Source organism: Neophocaena asiaeorientalis, unplaced genomic scaffold (assembly GCF_003031525.2).
Source record: "Neophocaena asiaeorientalis asiaeorientalis breed wild unplaced genomic scaffold, Neophocaena_asiaeorientalis_V1.1 scaffold198, whole genome shotgun sequence".
In the NCBI taxonomy this organism is placed as follows: domain Eukaryota; kingdom Metazoa; phylum Chordata; class Mammalia; order Artiodactyla; family Phocoenidae; genus Neophocaena; species Neophocaena asiaeorientalis.
Window position 1 is genome coordinate 1123363 of NW_020175221.1, and position 19774 is coordinate 1143136.

Sequence of the window (19774 nt, forward strand, 5' to 3'; positions counted from 1 at the left end):
AAATTAACAAAAAAAAAAAAAAAAAAAAAAAGTCTACTAAATCAGTAAACTGTCAGTGGAAAATTTTCTTTTAACCTTTAAAAAAATAAATCTATCTTTTTACAAATGAATACTCAAGTATTTAGTAATAAAATATCGTGAAATCTTTAAATTACTTTAAAATATCTTAGAAAAAGCAATAAAGCAAAAACAGTGAAATGTTAACTGCTAAATCTAGGTTATGGGTATATGGCAGTTAATATTTTTTCTTTATTTTTCTATATGTTTAAAAAATTCACAAGTAACTCTTAAAACATCCACACATTTGTAACAAAAAAAGGTAGTTACTTTAGTAGTAGTCAGCTTTTTCCTTAATATTTAAATATAAATTTGTTTCCACTTAACCATGACATGCATATATATCAAACTACCCAAATGTGTCAGGCCAGAAGCTTTGGTGGATTATAAGGTTACAAAAACAATTTCCAAAGTGCCAATGTCTCTCAATTGATATTAACTTTCAATGAAGGACATTCCTAAAGACCTGTAACATCTGTTACCTACATATTTTTTAAGTAAAATCTAATTTTTATTTTGTTCTCAAACTTGCCACTGGTACACCTCAGGCCCAGGAAGGTCACTGTGGCCCATCTTCCAGATCCCTCAAGTCCTCGAATCCTAGCAACAGCCATAAGGCTGTCCTTAGCTACTGATGTCTAGACAATGCTCTCAGGTATACAGAATATGATCTCAATATGAGGAAGGAGGAAGTGAAACTACCCTCCTCTCCATTTGGGATCCTGCCTTTGTTCACAGCTGCATTTCAGGCATCCAATACAGTGACTGGCAGAGTAGGAACTCAAATATTTGTCAGACAGATAGAGATGGGCAAAAAACAAAGCATAAATCGGCAATGCTTCAAGAGTCCCTTTTCCTAGGACCCAGACAAGAGTCCTTGTGAACCATCCAGAAAGGATAAGCACCATGCTATACTCAAAATCTCCTCTTCTGTTTAGTGCATAGCTTTTTTTTTTTGATCAAGCTAGTCACCTTGACTCTCTCCTCCATTAAAACTTCCCACCAAAAGTTTCCTCATATTTATATAAGCCTAGACTCACATGCATGCATGCATGAGTGCGCGCGCGCACACACACACACACACACACACACACACACACACTCTTAAGTCCCCATACAGGCTCATAGCAGAGATGACCCTTTGTGTATTATAGGAGTCACTCTTTAAACAACGTGATTAAAAGCCAATTTGAATTTGGCAGAGCAAGAGACGAGATCTAGAATCAGCATTTAATCAGTACTTGGCATTTAAAATCAGCCAAACGAAACTGAAAACAAAATGAATTTAACCTACTTGATGATTTGCTTATAAACACATTTATCTTTTAAATAAATTTCACTATTTTGTAAATTTCCTGGAGGTTCAAGCTATACCATATAAGTGGCACCTTGGCATTCTCAAATTTAACATTCATAACTTCAACTATTTGGGAATTTTCCCTAAGGACCACATCATGAAATTATAAATTTATAAGAAGTTAAGTATGAAAATCTCTTTTACGAGGCTGAGTGAGCTTATACTAACCAACCCATCTCAAATAACTATGTGGTTCTGTTTTGTTAGTTTATTCAGAAAACAGTAACTCATCAGGAAGACTCTTTGGTAGTATTGTAACCTGACTTCACCTTGCCACACAGTTTTCTCTTACCTTCACCATGCAAATAATATATATGCTGTTAGTGGGAACATTATTCATCATAAACCCTTCAGTTTTTTATATTTTCCTAAATGTTAGCTTTGACTATAATAACAATGTAATACAGTATTTAGTTTTCTTCTGTGGCAGATTTTAATAAATTACTAAATGAACTTTGAGGGTTTGTGTCTTACGCCTTTCCCAATGAATGTCAAGAGACGACTATTTGTCTCTTTCATCTCCTTCAGTACCTTAGATATCTCTCGTACACAACAGGCAAACAATATCTGCTGACCTACTCTCAGGGAGAAGAATTTAAGATTAATTCCTAACATCCAAACTTAAAAAATTCATAATAAAAACTGGTTATGGAAAATGTCCTTTTTAGAGATTCATACTCTATAAATATTATTGGATGAAATGACACATTAAGATTTGCTCCAGAAAAGAGGAAAAGTAAACGTGGCAGCTCCTTAAGAACTGTTAAATATGAGTGAAGAATATATGGGGGTTGTTGTATTGTTCTCTCAACTAGAGTATGTTTGAAATTTTCTTAATTAAGAAAACGATATAACTGGTTGTATGCCAAAATTCCACAGAAAAGTATCCAATAAAGTCAGTAAGTCAAGAACTTAACTGTATGCTAAGAAAATACAAAAAAAATAAAACTAAATGTACAAAGGTCTTGGCTTCTAGAAAAAACAGTGATTAAAAACGCAAAATTGGGGCTTCCCTGGTGGCGCAGTGGTTGAGAGTCCGCCTGCCGAGGCAGGGGACACAGATTCGTGCCCCAGTCCGGGAAGATCCCACATGCCGCGGAGCGGCTGGGCCCGTGAGCCATGGCCACTGAGCCTGTGGATCCGGAGCCTGTGCTCCGCAACGGGAGAGGCCACAACAGTGAGAGGCCCGCATACCACAAAAAAAACAAAAACAAAAACAAAAACGCAAAATTGATATTTAAATTACACCATAACTAAGATTTCCATCTCACAACTTTAATGGTGTTTGTATAGATTAACTTGGAATAATAAAGATTATAAATTCTCAGAATCACACAACTTTAGAATTGAAAGAAAATTTTAAAGAATCATAAAGTTTAAATGTCTTACTCAAAATTCCAAAGCTGCTCAGTACAAAGAAACATTCTTCACTGGAAACCAGGTCTTCTCATACTTGTTAACCCATATTTCTAAACACAAGTGAAATACACTTGCTTTCAAAAAATCTTTTCTTCTTTTTTGAGTTTCAGATTACTTCATTTACCATAGCATAAACCTTTGTGGGTTACACATCATGTCTACAAGGTATTATTTGGTTAATACATTTACAAGTACATTAGAATTACTATCTGTACCTTAAATCCCTTGCTTTTGTAGACTTTAGATTTTAACTGTACTTAATGCCAACTTTTTTATATTCAGGTTTGTATGAAAAGCTTATGATTTTCTAGAAAATGAATCCTCTTTGTGTCAAATCAAGCTCAATTTTGTAACTGCAAAGCAATTTTCTCTCCACTGCTGATTTTGTAGTTTGTCACCCCTGAAAAAGACTTATTTTAACGTGGAGGGAAAACAAGATATAGAAATTGTTGGGGCACGCAGAGCAGTAAGGAAGGGTTTTAAGTGCACACTGCACTACTTTGCCATACCAACTAGCTCAACTATGACCTTACACTTAATTTTAGGTGGGAAACTAATTTAGTACATGAAGAACATCTTAACAATAAAGTAAACACATTATTAAAAGGAAGATTTCCCCACACTTCAGATTACCGAAATAATAGGAGTTGCTTTATTAACTAGCAAACTTGCTCTTTATAATAGTATATTCCCACACACGCTACCTTCAATTAAAGTACACATCTTGTTCCCCAACCCCATGAGACAAGACTCCCCTCCTAGTCCCTACTGTGCTCCATGTTTCCAGGTTCCGATACTCCATTCCAGAATGAAAGGTGCTAAGCTGAATTATTTCTTCCCGGTATCTTGAGTTTTGTATATGCTCCTCAAACTCCTGCTTTTTGAAGTTTTGTACTATACCACTTTGAAATCTAGAAGGTATCTAAGAACAAATCTCTTCTTTTACCATTTATTCATTTAACAGTTACTGAGCACCATCCACTGATGTGCATTCTCCTGGGCTGGATAGTAGCACTGTAACAATAAGAGCTACAGTCCGCCCTCATAAAATTCAGTGTGGTGGATCTCAAAAAGGTAAGTCAACAATTATAATGTAATTACAATGCAATGTACAGTGTAATAAATACTCTGCTGGAAGTAAGTACAAGATGCTAAGGAGACCTATATTTCATTTTATATGGAGAAGAAATAGCCTCACACTACAAGAAAACCAAGCAAGAAAGTTGAAGTGGACAGGAAGCTAACGCAAACAAGCTATACAGACTAAGGCTAGTTTAGAAACAATTTGTAGAGCCTGACTAGGCTAAATATAAATTATATCTGAAAACCAAGGAGGCAACACATTAAGAGAGTACAACTTCAGAAAGTCAAACTAAGAAGTAAGACTTCTATAGAAGGGGACCCTTCACTACAGAGTAACTGTAACCCAGAATCTTCTACACATTTGATTTTGGAAAACGTCTATATAAAAGATATTGAAGGGGCCTAAGATGGGGATAAAGGTGAGAAAAATCAACAAGAAATTCATAGAGAGACTTGAGAAGATAAAATGTCCGTTTCTGTAGTCCTTGTTAGATATTAAGCAAAACTGACAAGGATTTTAAAAGCAACCTTTAACAAAAAGAATTTCTTACACTCAATATCCTCAGATAAATAGAAAATTGGCTATTTAAACCTACTGGGTTAAAAATAAAGAGAACATAATGTGGTTCTGGTTTAAACTTTGGTGTATTAAGAATCACCTGGGGAGGGCTTCCCTGGTGGCGCAGTGGTTCAGAGTCCACCTGCCGATGCAGGGGACATGGGTTCGTGCCCCTGTCCGGGAAGATGCCACATGCCGCAGAGCGGCTGGGCCCATGAGCCATGGCCGCTGAGCCTCGGCACCCGGAGCATGTGCTCTGCAACGGGAGAGGCCACAACAATGAGAGGCCCGCGTACCACAAAAAAAAAAAAAGAATCAACTAGGGAACCTATCAAAAATGCAAATTCCCAAGCCATATCCTCAAAGTGAGGATTCCAAAGGTAAGCAAGAACACTTAAAAACACTTGGAGACTCCCACTGTTATCTGGTACAGTTCAAAATGTTAGGTTGAATAATATGAAAATCACTGTTCTGGTAGTTCAAAACAGTGAAATACAAACAAAAGCACCAAAGCAACTGAATAGAGAAGGTAAAGTTTTTTCAACAAATGGTGCTAAAACACCTATAGACACCCTCAGTCATGTCAGACTCCTTCCTACATCCACCGATTACCCAGGCGTGTCAATTGTAACTTCCTAAATTTCAACTCCACATGCTTCTAAATGTTCTCTTTACGGCTGCTTCATTTAAGAGCTTTATCATCGAATCTGAACAACTTCAGATAGCCTCAAACCAGTCTCTTTGCCTTCAGACTGTTCTCCACCAATTTTTCCCCCTCATTGGCAACTAAGTGACCTTACCAGTCATATCACTAATCAGCTTAAAACCTTTTGGGTGTTATCTATTAGTATGAACCTTTTGAGGTCAATTAGAAAGAATTAATAATCCTTCAATAAGATATTTAGAGGTAAAATTACACACCTTTTAATACAAGTAGCACAGTTTTCATTATCAAATTCTTTGTTAAATTACTTACATCATAAAACAGTTTTCTATCAGCAGCCAGTCGTTTAGACGCCAGGGTCTTGGTAACATGATAAAAGGTAAGCAATGCTCTGTGCTGTCGAAGATCATCTTGTACTTTGACAGATTCTATAAGAGTGGGAATCAGTTCAGGCCACTGTCTAGGACAGTCCAATCGAGCAACTTTTGCAATCAGCACAGCAATCTGAGTTGCAATCTAAAGGAAAAAAAATTAATCTTCAGAAATAAACATACGAAATTAAAGCAATAGATAAGGAATGCATTCATAGTTGAAAATTACCTTTTTGGTTAATTATACATTTAACAAAAATGAGTAAGATTTCACTGAACAACTGCTTAAGATAGTAGTTCTCAAAGTGTGATCTATGGATCCCTAGGGGGCCTAGGATCCTTTCTGTGAGGTCCTCCCTTTCCCAATAACGTACCGGTGTGAAGCTAGATTTTCATCACATGGCTTCTGCCAAAATAATATCACAACATTGTAAATAGCAGATATATTTGAAAATCTACATATCTTCTTTTAAATAGCCAGACACTAAAGAGATAGGCAAAAATGCCAAACAATGTTACTCTTCTCATTAAATATTTATTGTTTGGGGAAATAGCTATTGTTCACTTTTTTAAATTCTACTTATGTTAAAGAATAATAGTTTTTTAGATTTCTCAATTTTAATTTCTAACACAATAAATATCAACATATATAACCATTTCGTGTTTTATTTTAGCAGTATAAGGAAGTTCTAAGAATGCAAACTTTGAGAACCAATGACCTCAGAGTAGAAATGAACATCAATATTAGGTATTTACATAATATTTGTTCAGATCAGTTTCACAAATTCTGGTTGACAGAACACCTAAGCAATGGTTTACCCCTCAATCACCCAAGACCCTGACCCCTCAACCACCTCCTGCCCCACGGAAAGTAACTCTGTTCCTCTCCATCTTCCCTCATCTCCCTCAGTTGAAGAAATGCACAGCAAAAAACTCAGATCATTTAAATAGGTTTAGATAAAACTGCATTGGATACACCACCTAATACAGTGTGCTTTGATATTCAAATTAAAGAATCAAATGTAAGAAATAGTAGTAACTTGGAAAAATAATTTTTGATCATAAGCAAACTTATTTTATTCTTAAAAGAAAAATCTCACTATAAGGGAAAGAAAAATTCAATTCCCACAGAGTAGTGAGAACTTCAAATGTGATGAAGGAAACAGACAAAAACCAGAAGCCATCCTGTAGTTTAGGGGGAGGGGGATGGGAGTGCTAAATTAACTTCTATAATTAATATATAGAGATGTGCTTTCAATATTGGCTCAAATACTGAAGAAGTTAAAAAATATACAAGTATATCTATCTTCAAATGACTTCTGAGTTTTAAATCATCAACAGCCAAATCTAATCAAAATTCTTAACAGGTAGACTTGGATCTAAAAATTAAAAAACCATCAGAGAAATGTGTATAAACATCACAAATGAACATTATAAGATTTTATTTTTAACGCCAAGAAACAAAGTTAGTTTGGAAAAGAAGCAAAAACTAAGGGAAAAGAAAGAATAGTTGGCACTCATTTTCTCACTGACCTGGTTTATTGGTTCATTGAAGTTGGTGATTAGCCCTGCACGCAATGTAGATTTCTCCTCCTCTGAGAGAGCACTGTAAAAATATATATTTGTTATGCAAGACAATGCTGCCTAATAATGAATGCAGGTAAGCACGACTGAGAATTTTAGCAATAAAAAGTCTTTCAAACAATGTGTCCTTGATTGTTTTGGTAATTAAACAGAATTATTTCCATTACTTGTATATTGACACATCAGGTAATACAAAAGCACAAAATTCCTTCACAACTGAATAAATAGGAAGCACAAAATAGTAAGCAATAGGAAATAAGATAAATCCAGAGTAAAGAACGTGATATTTTGATGTTTCCTTCTATTGATATAAAAACAATTGCTTACCAAAAAATTAATGACTGTCTTTAAAAAATCTATGAGTAAATATTAGTCTTACACTGACTTCTTTTACAAAATTCTATGTGGAAAGGGATCAGGAATCAGAGAATATTGGGGATGGAAGAATTACTAGAAATCAACTAGCTTAAAATCTCTCATTTTACATGTCTGAAAAGAATAAACACGATACTAATAAGTCTGACAGCAAATGAGGAAGGAAACTAGATAGCAAAAGGAAAGAGACGGAGACTATCCATCTGTATAAGATTGTATACATTTTGAATTTTGAACTATATGAATGGTTTTATTTATTTTAAAATTAAATTTTAAAGACTTGATTTTAAGGTTTTCCATTCTGGCTATGATAGAGTAGCTGGCACTGGATGAATCATCCCCCAAAAAATCTGCTATAGGGCTTCCCTGGTGGCGCAGTGGTTTAGAGTCCGCCTGCCGATGCAGGGGACACAGGTTCATGCCCCAGTCTGGGAAGATCCCACATGCCATGGAGCGGCTGGGCCCGTGCACATCCCGGAGCCTGTGCTCCTCAACGGGAGAGGCCACAACAGTGAGAGGCCTGCATACCGCAAAAAAAAAAAAAAAAAGTTGCATACAATTTTCTAAAAAAATGTTTTAAAGTGTCTGTTGAGTTGAATTGTGTACCCCTCCCCAAACCCTCCAAAAGCTATGTTCAAGTCCTAACCCCATATACCTGTGAATGTGACCTTATTTGGAATTAAGGGCTTTGCAGATGCAATCAAGTTAAAACGAGGTCATATTGGATTAGCGTGGGCCCTAATCCAATGACTGGTGCCATTTATAGGAAGAGAAGAATTTGGACAGAGACACAGAGAAGATACTTGAAAATAACACTATGTAAAAATGAAGGCAGAGATTGGAGTGATATTTGGATATTAACATACCTCTCTCAGTAACTGATGGAAAAGATAGCTCAAAATCAGTAACACAGAAGACTTCAATAGCATAATTAACAAATTTGAACTGATATATAAAACATTATAATCCACAACAGCAAAACATACTTTCCTTTCAAGTGCATATAAAACATTTACCAAAATACCATATGATGGGATCATAAAACAAGACAACACATTTCAAAGAATGAAATCAGTAACAACAACAAAAAGTCCCACATGTTTGGAAATTAGGTGAAATACTTCTAATTAGCCTATGGGTCTAAAAAGAAATCACAGGGGAATTTTAAAAATATTTTTGAATGAATGGTAATGAAAATACTACATATCAAGGCTTGTGAAACTGAACTAAAGCCATGATTACAAAAAAGCCTTAATGTTTTAAATGCATATAAAGAAAAACTGAATATCAATTATCTAAGCTTCCATTTCAAAAAACTAAAAAAAGAACAGTAAATTAAATTCAAAACAGTAATCAAAAGTACATCAAGCCTTATAAAGTACAATACCTAAAGCAAAGATAGAAAAATAGGCCAACAGGACAAAATAGAGAATCCAAAAACAGATCCATATGTATAAAGTGCCTGATTTATAACAAGGGAACCACTGAAATGCTACTGGGGAAAAATACATGGTGCTGCCCCTACTTCACAACTATAACTTACACAGAAAGTGTAAGTTTACACAGAAATCACACAGACATACACCAAAATGTGAAAAGTAAAAAACAAAGCTTCTAGCAGAAAAAAGAATATTTTCATGGCTTTGTGTTGAGCAAAAATTTTGTAAACAGATCCCAAAAGAATTAATTATAAAAAGAAAGGTAGCTAAATTGAACTTCATTAAAATTACGAACTTCATCAAAAGATACCAGCAAGTAAGTGAAAAGGCAAGTCACAAAATAGAAGATATTTTCAATATATATATATATTCAACAAAGGACTTATGTCCAAATATATATATAAAGTCCCATAAATCAATAAGATAATCCAATTTTTTTAGATGTGCAAATGGCAAGCCCTTCATAAAGAGGATTTCCAAATGACTAATAAGTATACGAAAAAGGTACTCATTGTTTATCAGGAAAATGCAAAAATTACCAAGCACACCAGCATGACTAAAATGAAACAGATCAGACCAAGTATGGTGAGAATGTGTAGCAAATGTCAACGCCCATGCTACTAGTGGAAGGACAAACTGGTACAAATAGTTTGGAAAACTAATTGACAGTATCTACTAAAGCTGAACATACACCTAACCATAAATGACAATAAAATGCAAACTTATATGCAACAAGACATGCAAAAGATTTTTCAAAGCCGCCTTATTTTTATTAGTCAAAAACTAGAAACAACCTTCATACCCATCAACAGCAGAATGGACAGATAATGGTGGTATGTTCCTAAAATGGGACGTTATAAAACATAAAAGAGCAAACTACTGTCCCATGCAACTACATGGATAAATCTCACAAATATAAAACTGAATAAAAGTCAGACACAGGGCTTCCCTGGTGGCACAGTGGTTGAGAGTCCGCCTGCCGATGCAGGGGACACGGGTTGATGCCCCGGTCCAGAAAGATCCCACATGCCGCGGAGCGGATGGGCCCGCGAGCCATAGCTGCTGAGCCTGCGCATCCGGAGCCTGTGCTCCACAACGGGAGGGGACGCAGCAGTGAGAGGCCCGTGTACCAGAAAAAAAACAAAAGTCAGACACAAAAGAGAACATACTATAAGGTTTCCATTTATATGAAACTAATCTAAGGTAAAACTAATCTATGGTGAGCAATGTCAGATCTTTGAGGAGGACATATAGGTGACTGTGAAAGGGCAGAAAGGAAGCCTCTGGCGTGCTAGTTCTAGATTAGTTCTGAGTGGTAGTTAACATGGATGTGGTCACATTACAAACATTCAAACTGTACCCTTCGTTTGTGTACTTTTTAAGTATGTTACATACTACACTTCAATAAAATTTTTTTTTAATCTTAACAGTGACTTGCTCAAGATTAGTAAACAAATGAGAAGATTAAGATAAACATGGGGGGGCATGTGGAACAGGTGAAGGGAGTATAAAAGTACAGACTTCCAGTTATAAAGTAAAGAAGTCACGGGAATGTAATGTACAGCATGGCAACTACACTTAGTAATATTGTACTGTGTATTTGAAAGTTGCTAAAAGAGTAAATCTTATAACTCATCACAAGAAAAAAAATTCTCTAACTATGTATGGTGACAGATGTTAACTAGACTTACAGTGGTGATCGTTTCACAATACATACAAATTTTGAATCATTATATTATATATCTGAAACTCATATAATGTTATATGTCAATTAAACTTCAATTTAAAAAATAAACACTTAGGCAAAAGGAGTTAAAGCCCAATACAATTCTATGCTTTCCCATTAAAAATGATCTCACCTACTATATAAAAAAAATTAATAAAAAATTTTAAAAAAAACAATACTAAACTTTCTTTGGGTTATTTGTATGGAAATATGTTAACATAAATGTTTCAGACATTACCTGAAATTCCTAAAAATCTTATATGTTCTGGTATAATGTTATACGTCAAAATTCTAATTATTATTTTAAAATGTATATCTCAGAAATAACTAAATTTCCTTGTCAACTGCATTATTATGAACTTTCATCAAATCTTTAACCGTGGTCATTTTTAAGTCTTTTGTCATTTACAGACAGTTCTGGGTGTACTCTGATGCTTTTGCAAAAATGTTCCTATAAAAGGGTTTCATCGGGCTTCCCTGGTGGCGCAGTGATTGAGAGTCCGCCTGCTGATGCAGGGGACGTGGGTTCATGCCTCGGTCCGGGAAGATCCCACATGCCACGGAACAGCTGGGTCCGTGAGCCATGGCCGCTGAGCCTGTGCGTCCGGAGCCTGTGCTCCGCAACGGGAGAGGGCACAACAGTGAGAGGCCCGCGTACCGCAAAAAAAAAAGGGTTTCATCTTCAAGGAATTCATGGAAAAGACTCTGACAAGCACAGGTTTCTGGTAACTGACTATACTGCTGAACTGAATGAATAAGATAAGCATTTTCAGAACTCTAATGGAAAACTGATAATTCATAAAAGTGCTAACAGAAGATCAAGATGAAAAAAACATTAATTACATGGGACTGAGTGAACTGATGAGGATGATTATAATTTTTGTAACTTTCTGTTTGAATTTAAAAAAATATGAGAAAAAAATAAACCAATATTGATACATTAAAAAAAATAGTTCTTGATATGATGCTTCAACTCAATTCTTCAAATAATCTATTTACATTTAAAAAGAATGTTTTCATTTTTTGCTTATTTGAATCAAATATAAGCATTTCTAATTTCATGGAAACAATCATTCTCTTCATAAAATTAGTAATTCATATTTTATCGTCATGTGGATTTAAATTATCTCTTAGAAAATATGATTCAAATACCATTGTTAAATCTTTTGGGTTGCTTGGTTTTATGTCATACATGACACAGAAACATACAAATTTATAACATTTCTTGCAACAATGCCTTGCAGTATTATAAATACGATGTTGGATCCCTATCAGTTATACAATTCTTCTGTAACTTAATAGCAGATATTCTAAATTGCATAGCAGATAATGTCATACAAAATATGAAGAGAACGCACAATTTGAAAAATTAAATTAACTACATTCTTTAGATGTTTTGTTTCTTCATTAACTAAAAAGTTTGTATATTTTCTGCCTCCTTATTCTCAGATTGTTTTCCTCACAACTTTCTATAGCTTTTATTATTTTTATTAAGAAACACATGCTCACTTTATAATCATTAGAAAAGAAATAGTGCAGATAGAAAGAGAAACCCTAGAATCCTATCATCCTGAGATAACTCCTTTTATCCATTCAATTTCTTTCTCTGCCTTTCTTTTACTCCTTAATTCTCTCCTTCTGAGAAGTGTGTCACACACACTTTTTAATACAAAAATGATCTCTTAAGCTCTGTCATAAATTTATTTCTCATATTTATATGTGAAAATTTAGATGACATAATTATTAGCTCATGCTTTAATGACGTAATTTAACACTTAGTTACCTGATTTTTTAAATTGTTTCTAGATTTGTTTTTCCTGTTATCAACAACAAACATTGCATACACATTATACAGTTGTTTGATTATTTCCGTAGGGTAAATTTTTAATGGGGAATTTTTTTGGTGAGGAATATGTACATTTCCAGTCTTTTTAATGTATATTCCCAATGTGCTCTCCCTAATGGTGGTGGCCACATATAATCCCTCTGGCAAAGGTTCAGTGTGCGCTCTTCAGGACTGCACGTTACATTCCTTTTTAAAAAAAAAAAAAATTTTATTTATTTATTTTTGGCTGCATTGGGTCTTTGTTGCTGCGCGCAGGCTTTCTCTGGTTGGGGCAAGCAGGGGCTACTCTTTGTTGTGGTGCACGGGCTTCTCTTGTTGCAGAGCACGGGCTCTAGGCGTGGGGGCTCAGTGGCTGTGGCTCACGGGCTTGGTTGCTCCGCGACATGTGGGATCTTCCTGGACCAGGGCTCGGACCCGTGTCCCCTGCATTGGCAGGCGGATTCTTGACCACTGCCACCAGGGAAGCCCCCTACATTCTTTTTAATATATGCCATTTCAACAGGTGTGATCTTCTCATTGCCTAAATTGGAAAAACTTTGACTACTAATGATTTAAACAATTTAAAATATATTTATTAGCCAAATGAACTCCATCTTTGAGATTTATCTACTTTTTCTAACCTATTGTCCCTTTATTCTATTTATTGGAATATAGGTAGGTCTCCTTTATGGTTTCTTTCTTTGACTTTAAGCTTAGCTTCTGCGACACCAAATTATATACATATTAACCTATATTTTCCTTAGATACCTTTATGTTTTGAGTATTTTACAATTAAACTTTTATTTCACTGTTGTGAAGCAGAGATAAGGCTCTAAATAGCAATACTGAAGAGCGCATCTTTCCATCCTAATTTGAAATATGTTCTTTATTATGTACAAAATACTTACATGTACATGCATCTTCTGGACTTTTTCTTCAGTTTTGTTTATCTGTTTATTTTTGAAAAATGCTACATTGTTATGATTGTTTATTTCTGATATGTTTATAATGTCAAGTAATACAAGTGCTGTGTATTACAAAAAAGTAAATAAAATAAAAATGATCTCTCTAATCTTTTTATAACTATGCTGCACTTTTCAATTTTAATATCTTCCTTCTATCAATCAAATCCCTGAAACAATGTTTTCTCCTATAATGTTTTTTTTGTTTTTTTTTAGATGCTGGGGGTAGGAGTTTATTAATTTATTTTATTTATTTTTGCTGTGTTGGATCTTCATTTCTGTGCGTAGGGCTTTCTCTAGTTGTGGCAAGTGGGGGCCACTCTTCATCGCGGTGCGCGGGCCTCTCACTAACACGGCCTCACTTGTTGCGGAGCACAGGCTCCAGACGCGCAGGCTCAGTAGTTGTGGCTCACGGGCCCAGTTGCTCCGCAGCATGTGGGATCCTCCAAGACCAAGGCTCGAACCCGTGTCCCCTGCATTAGCAGGCAGTTCTCAACCACTGCGCCACCAGGGAAGCCCCTCCTATAATGTTTTGATTCAAGCTTGAAATTCAAGTTTTCTCCTATGTCAAGAAGCCAGGTTCAACAGTTTTCATGTAACTATATGCAACTGTATTAAACTATATAACTATTAAAGAAAACAAGCCATTAACCTGAGAAATCTCATGTTTTTAGCAATTCTACAATAAGAGTTAGCATTCCACCTTCAACTTTATGCACTTGTTATCATTAGATGAATTCAGACTATATCCCAAGCAGAAATTGGATAGTATCTAATTAATTAGGACCCAGTAAGAATTGTATTTTACATAGTAATGATATAAGCTTAAATTAATCATTCTGTGCCAACAGTGGTAAGAACAGAAACTATAAGAAGGAACTTAGATAGGAACACAGTTTTTTTTTTTAAGTGTCTGAAATTTAAATGAGTTTGATAACTAATCTTTGCTCCCTGCTTTACATTCTTAGCATCCTTGTTGCCTAAGTACATTCATCTCCTTTCTAGCTTGTATCTCAATATATCACTAAAAGAGACAGCTTGGGGTTTAACTACTTATTATAAGATATCTCCCTTAACTTTTAAAATTTAAATTCCAGTTTCTAATTCTTTACATGAAAGTACAATCTGAAATATTTAATTATAAATTTACTCTCCCATCCAAGACAGTCACTTATAACCATATTCTTCATATAACTAGTAAAACAAAATGAATTTTAGGGTACATGTAAAATTTAACTGGACATAGCAGTAGAAACATATCTTGTTGCATTGTTTCCTACAACTCAACAACATACAAAATTTCTCATCACTAAACACTCCATTTCTCTCAAAATTATGAATTAATTCTAAAATAAGAAGAGAAGGGTTTGATTTATACTATAGTATCCTAAATGTAGCCTTAAAATACTCTAGTTACTTCCAATATTATTCAAGAGCATATTTTACAAGCACTATGAGGTATTCAACTTTTTTTAAAAAGGGGCTTATAAATATAAAAACTACAGAGTTGTGGTGCCATCTACTGGAGGACAAAGACTATGTTACTCCTTTGGCAAAGTTCACTATTTTCTATCCAACAAATTCCTGGGTCCAGTCTACACTGTCTTTCCATCAATTATATAACATGTAATTAACTATTAAGAAAAATTTGTTCACTTAACCACGTAAAGAGAAGTTACAACTGAATCTGATGAGATTACAAATATATACTACCCAATTTCCACCACAGAGGCAATTATGCAGAAGACTAGAGAATTAACATCAGTTGGCTCAGAAATGACCTGGGAGTTCCTTCTCAATGACATTTTCCAGAATTCAAGCCTTGTACTTCCTTTTAAAAAAAGGACATTTCTGAACATGATTCATTAATTCAGCATTTGTTTTGTGCCCATAAAATCAGAGATCCTCCACGACAGAAGGCCAATGAGAAATCCACAAACTCTATGCCCATGGGGAAAAAAAAACTCACAGAAAAAGGCAGTATTTATAGATGTTGATTTGTAATTAACTACGTAGAACACTTTTCTTCTTCAGTAGTTAACACACTTTTTTCTTTTAAATATCAAACACATCACAAATCTGCATATCATCCTAGAGCAGGGAGCGTGTTAATCTCTGTACTGTTCCAATTTTAGTACATGTGCTGCTGAAGTAAGCACAAATGAATTCTTTCACATAAAGAATGAAGATTAACAGATAACAGTCTTATACCTCCTTGAATTTGAAAAGGATGACACTGAGGGGGGGAAGAGGTGGAACTTACTGAGGTGCTACACGTCTCCAGTAGCGATCAATTCCATTTTTAAAATACAGCACAGCAAGCCACCTTACATTTATATCCAGAGTGTGATTTGTGAAAATATTCTGTAAATAAAAAACAAAGCATCAGAATGAACATGTAATAAGTTAAAAGTATAATTAACATAACTCAAAAAAGTATGGATAGATTTTTAATTAAATGCTTCACTTAAATTTTATCACTACCCATATCATATCGTTATTTTCTAAATATCTATAGCTCTACAATTCATGTAAGAAAGCATATCTGCTCGGGAGCATGTTAATTATGTAAGCTGAGTAATGGGTATGTGGAGATTCATTATACTATTCTACATTTAGGTAGGTTTTAAATTTTTCCTAATAAAAAATTAAATTCAGAAACAAATCTAATTACACAGCATAATCTACACGCACACACATGAAACTAAAATAAACACTGCTAAATTAAAAAAGAAAAAGCAGACCCACCACAGCACAGATTCAAAGAGCCAAAGCCCCTGGGTTATTAATTCATGCTATGAAATAAACAATTTCAAAGCATCCTGCTTATCAAAGCAATTATGCTTACGAATGAGTTCGACAGCAAAATATTTTCAAGTAATATAAAGGCAGAAGTGATATGAATAATTTCAACTCAAAGTTAACCATTACTCAAAAAATTTATTCACTGTGTTAATCCAAATACAGGCAGTCCCTGCCTTGCACCATAGTGGGACAGTGTAAAAATGACTGTGCAAGCTAAACCATGCAACATGACCTTGAAGTCAAAATTACAACTGTTCTATAACCTTTAATTGATTTTAAAATTTATTAAAATTGTTATCAAAAGCCTATAAGTGACAGTTATAAATGCATATGAAATAAAAAGAATAGTAAACCTAATACACTGTAATTTAAAACATCACAAACAGTGAGAACTAAAATGTTTTACTGCTTTCTAAAAAATGTTTCTAGAATAGCGGGTACATAGGACAAACAGGATTGTAGGAATATGTTAACTAACTAAAACTGTACTACACCTCACACCAAAAACAACTCAAATTCCTGGAGTTGACCTCTTAAACACAACCTTGTGTGGGAAAACCTCAAAGCCAAAAACAATGATGTGGAAGTATCTCCTTTACTATAAAAACAACTGATGTTAAGTATTAAAAATAGGTATGTATACTATAAACCTATTTTTAAAAAATCATGTGCAACGAAAAAAAAAGTTACAAAGATAGTTGTGTAATGCCCACTTATTCCTTAAGACCCCTGACAACTGAGTCAGAGTCCCTCTTTTGGGTCTCCTTTGCAAAAGAAAGAACAGATTCTCTCACCACATTAATTGCATAATTAATTAATTAATTGCATTCAACTTCAACACTTTACATGCCTACCTCCCACACTAGATTGAGTTGTGTCTTATGAGTGGAGTCTAGCACACAGCCCAGCAAAGCAGAAACTTCATAAATTTCAACTGAGCAAATGAGTGAATGAATGAAAGTAACGTGGGAATACTGCGGAAGTTGGCGGATCTCAGCCAAACTCAGCTACACTTAGGAACCAAGAAAAGTCAAGCTGCAGGTGTCAATCCAAGTAAATATATATTATATACTGAATAAATATATTGAATAACAGGATTGGAACACAGACCTGAGATCAGGTATATAAATGTAGGAATCTCCAGACTAAACTGGATGGCTAAGGCTCAAATAGAGCAAATGTGGCAAGACAGTGAGTACAGGGAAAAAAGAAAAAATAAACTCAGCAGTTTTAAAATCTATTATAATCTATTCTATCTAAAAGAAATTTTACTATCCCTCTAAGAAGAAAAGTTTACCTAGTAAAAATAAAAACAAAAAGGTCTAGGCCCTTAATATTAATAATTCATACATTACACAAAAGGTATCAAGCAAGTCTATTGGTTTTTCCAAGGTCAAGCAGTAACCAAAATAAAATGTTTTATATTTTGGCCTGAAAAAACACAAGGCTAAATACAGAGCACATTCATTTAAATAAGCATATAGTCAGAGATTTTCTAAAGATTTACACTATGCCCCAAATTTACAAACATAATGCTGGGATTATCTACAAGAATAAGATACTTTCTTTAGTATCTTTAGAAATTAATGTTTTTTATCTTTGTGTTATTGTGTCAAAGAGCCAACTTTCATGTTATATATTCAGAGTATCAAGTATGACTCCAGATATTTAATTTCCCTTCCAGGCATGACTAGGAACTTCTTAAATGTAACAACTCAAAACTTTTTAGTCATGAAGTCAAAATATGTATGTAATGTCATAATTTTCTATTTTACAAGATATAGTAAACAGTTCTGCTCTGAATTTTTGACCCAGTCACACATACTGAATTGGTTTTTGATCCAATTGGTAACCTCCTTGCCACGGCCAGAAACTAAATCTCACACACTAATCAGAGTTCTGAAATTTTCCGAAGAAGAAAAGAATAAGAAAGGCCTTCAATACAAAAAGACATCTTTTCATTCTGGCATTGAGAAAACGATTTTCATTAATTAACCAAAAGCTTCTAACTCGCAGAAAGACATAGTTAAAGCACATATTGTTAATTATCAAACTATTTCCCATAATACCCAGGAAAAGACCAGATATGTTAAGGAAATAAAATTTTTAGACAGGGGAAAAGAAAATGGCGTTTTAAAGTGAAACACACTGACCAAGGTAGACCTGACGGATGCAGTGGTGGGGAGACCTGAACAACTCTGACAACATAAATTAACTGGGGCAAGGATAAGGATGAAGACAAAACATCAAAGTGTACTACCTAAAGTCTTCAGGTCAGCATTAACGCACTAAAATAGATTATCAGCACAGTGTTGTCTACTGAGCTGATTCTACCAGTACCCTGCTGGGTTATTTATTCAATCATCAATAAACATTTTTTAAACATTCTCAAAGAGCCATGCTCTGAATTTATATGTGGCAGGAGCAATGGCAGGCAACACTAAAGTAAACCACCAATACAAGTAAGTTTTTAGAACAATTAAAAATAATAGTATCGGGCTTCCCTGGTGGCGCAGTGGTTGAGAGTCCGCCTGCTGATGCAGGGGACACGGGTTCGTGCCCCGGTCCAGGAAGATCCCACATGCCGCAGAGCAGCTGGGCCTGTGGGCCATGGCCGCTGAGCCTGCGCGTCCGGAGCCTGTGCTCCGCAACGGGAGAGGCCACAGCAGCGAGAGGCCCACGTACCGCAAAAAAAAAATAATAATAGTAGTATCTCATTTTATTAAAATTTATAGTAAACTCTTTTAGAACAACTTACCAGCAACACTGAATAGAAACCTGGCTGCGTCTCCCACTGTTTCAACTGCTCCTCAGCTGGTTTTAACACAGCAGTATCCTGACTGGTGGCCTGTGTTAAGACCTGAAGAACGACAGTACTGGCACTATTGAGATCCATGGAAACCTGGCAATGATAAGTTAACATACTTGAATGTATATTATACTTAAAAAATTAACACTAATAAAAGGGAGAAAAGGGGCTTCAATGTTCTGAATTACCCCTGTACTTCGTATCTATTCTTTCATGTATCTGCTGGATTTCTATCTTTTATGTACCACCCATACGCTAACTTAAAACTCCCATAATTCAAATCGCCTTTGCTTAAATCAATTTATTTCTAAAGGAAACTGCCTTTTATTGTCCCATATATAGAAGTAGTAAATTGGGGGGGAAAAAAATGACAAACAAAAACCAAAGTTTCTAAATTCTGGTTAAATACCACTGCCTGCCCAAGACTCTAATCATAATGCCTTCTTAGTTTGTTTTTTTTTTAAAGATAAGCATTATAGGGCTTCCCTGGTGGCGCAGTGGTTGAGAGTCCGCCTGCCGATGCAGGGGACACGGGTTCGTGCCCCGGTCTGGGAGGATCCCACATGCCTAGGAGCGGCTGGGCCCGTGAGCCATGGCCGCTGAGCCTGCGCGTCCAGAGTCTGTGCTCCGCAATGGGAGAGGCCACAGCGGTGAGAGGCCCACATACCACCAAAAAAAAAAGATAAGCATTATAAAAGCTATAAAAGTATTAACCACTTTATTCCTAACAAGACCAGGA

General features: G+C 35.2%; 1 protein-coding gene and 1 non-coding gene across 6 annotated transcripts in view; both read right to left on the minus strand.

The window, feature by feature from the left end:
- IPO11 (importin 11) overlaps positions 1 to 19774 on the minus strand; it is a 232856-nt gene that overhangs the window by 189013 nt on the left and 24069 nt on the right. For all 5 annotated transcript variants that reach the window (XR_003005967.1, XM_024765365.1, XM_024765366.1 and 2 more), the window contains exons 2-5: positions 18985 to 19128; positions 15685 to 15785; positions 7044 to 7116; positions 5452 to 5655 (exon numbers count right to left, since the gene is read on the minus strand). Coding sequence is in view for 4 of the 5 variants with exons in the window: in XM_024765365.1 (XP_024621133.1) it covers positions 5452 to 5655; positions 7044 to 7116; positions 15685 to 15785; positions 18985 to 19122 (516 nt within the window). In the remaining variant the exon portion in view is untranslated. The remainder of the gene's footprint in view (positions 1 to 5451; positions 5656 to 7043; positions 7117 to 15684; positions 15786 to 18984; positions 19129 to 19774) is intronic.
- LOC112413448 (U6 spliceosomal RNA) lies at positions 15477 to 15580 on the minus strand. The gene has a single exon (XR_003005976.1). It is a non-coding gene; the product is annotated as a U6 spliceosomal RNA (small nuclear RNA).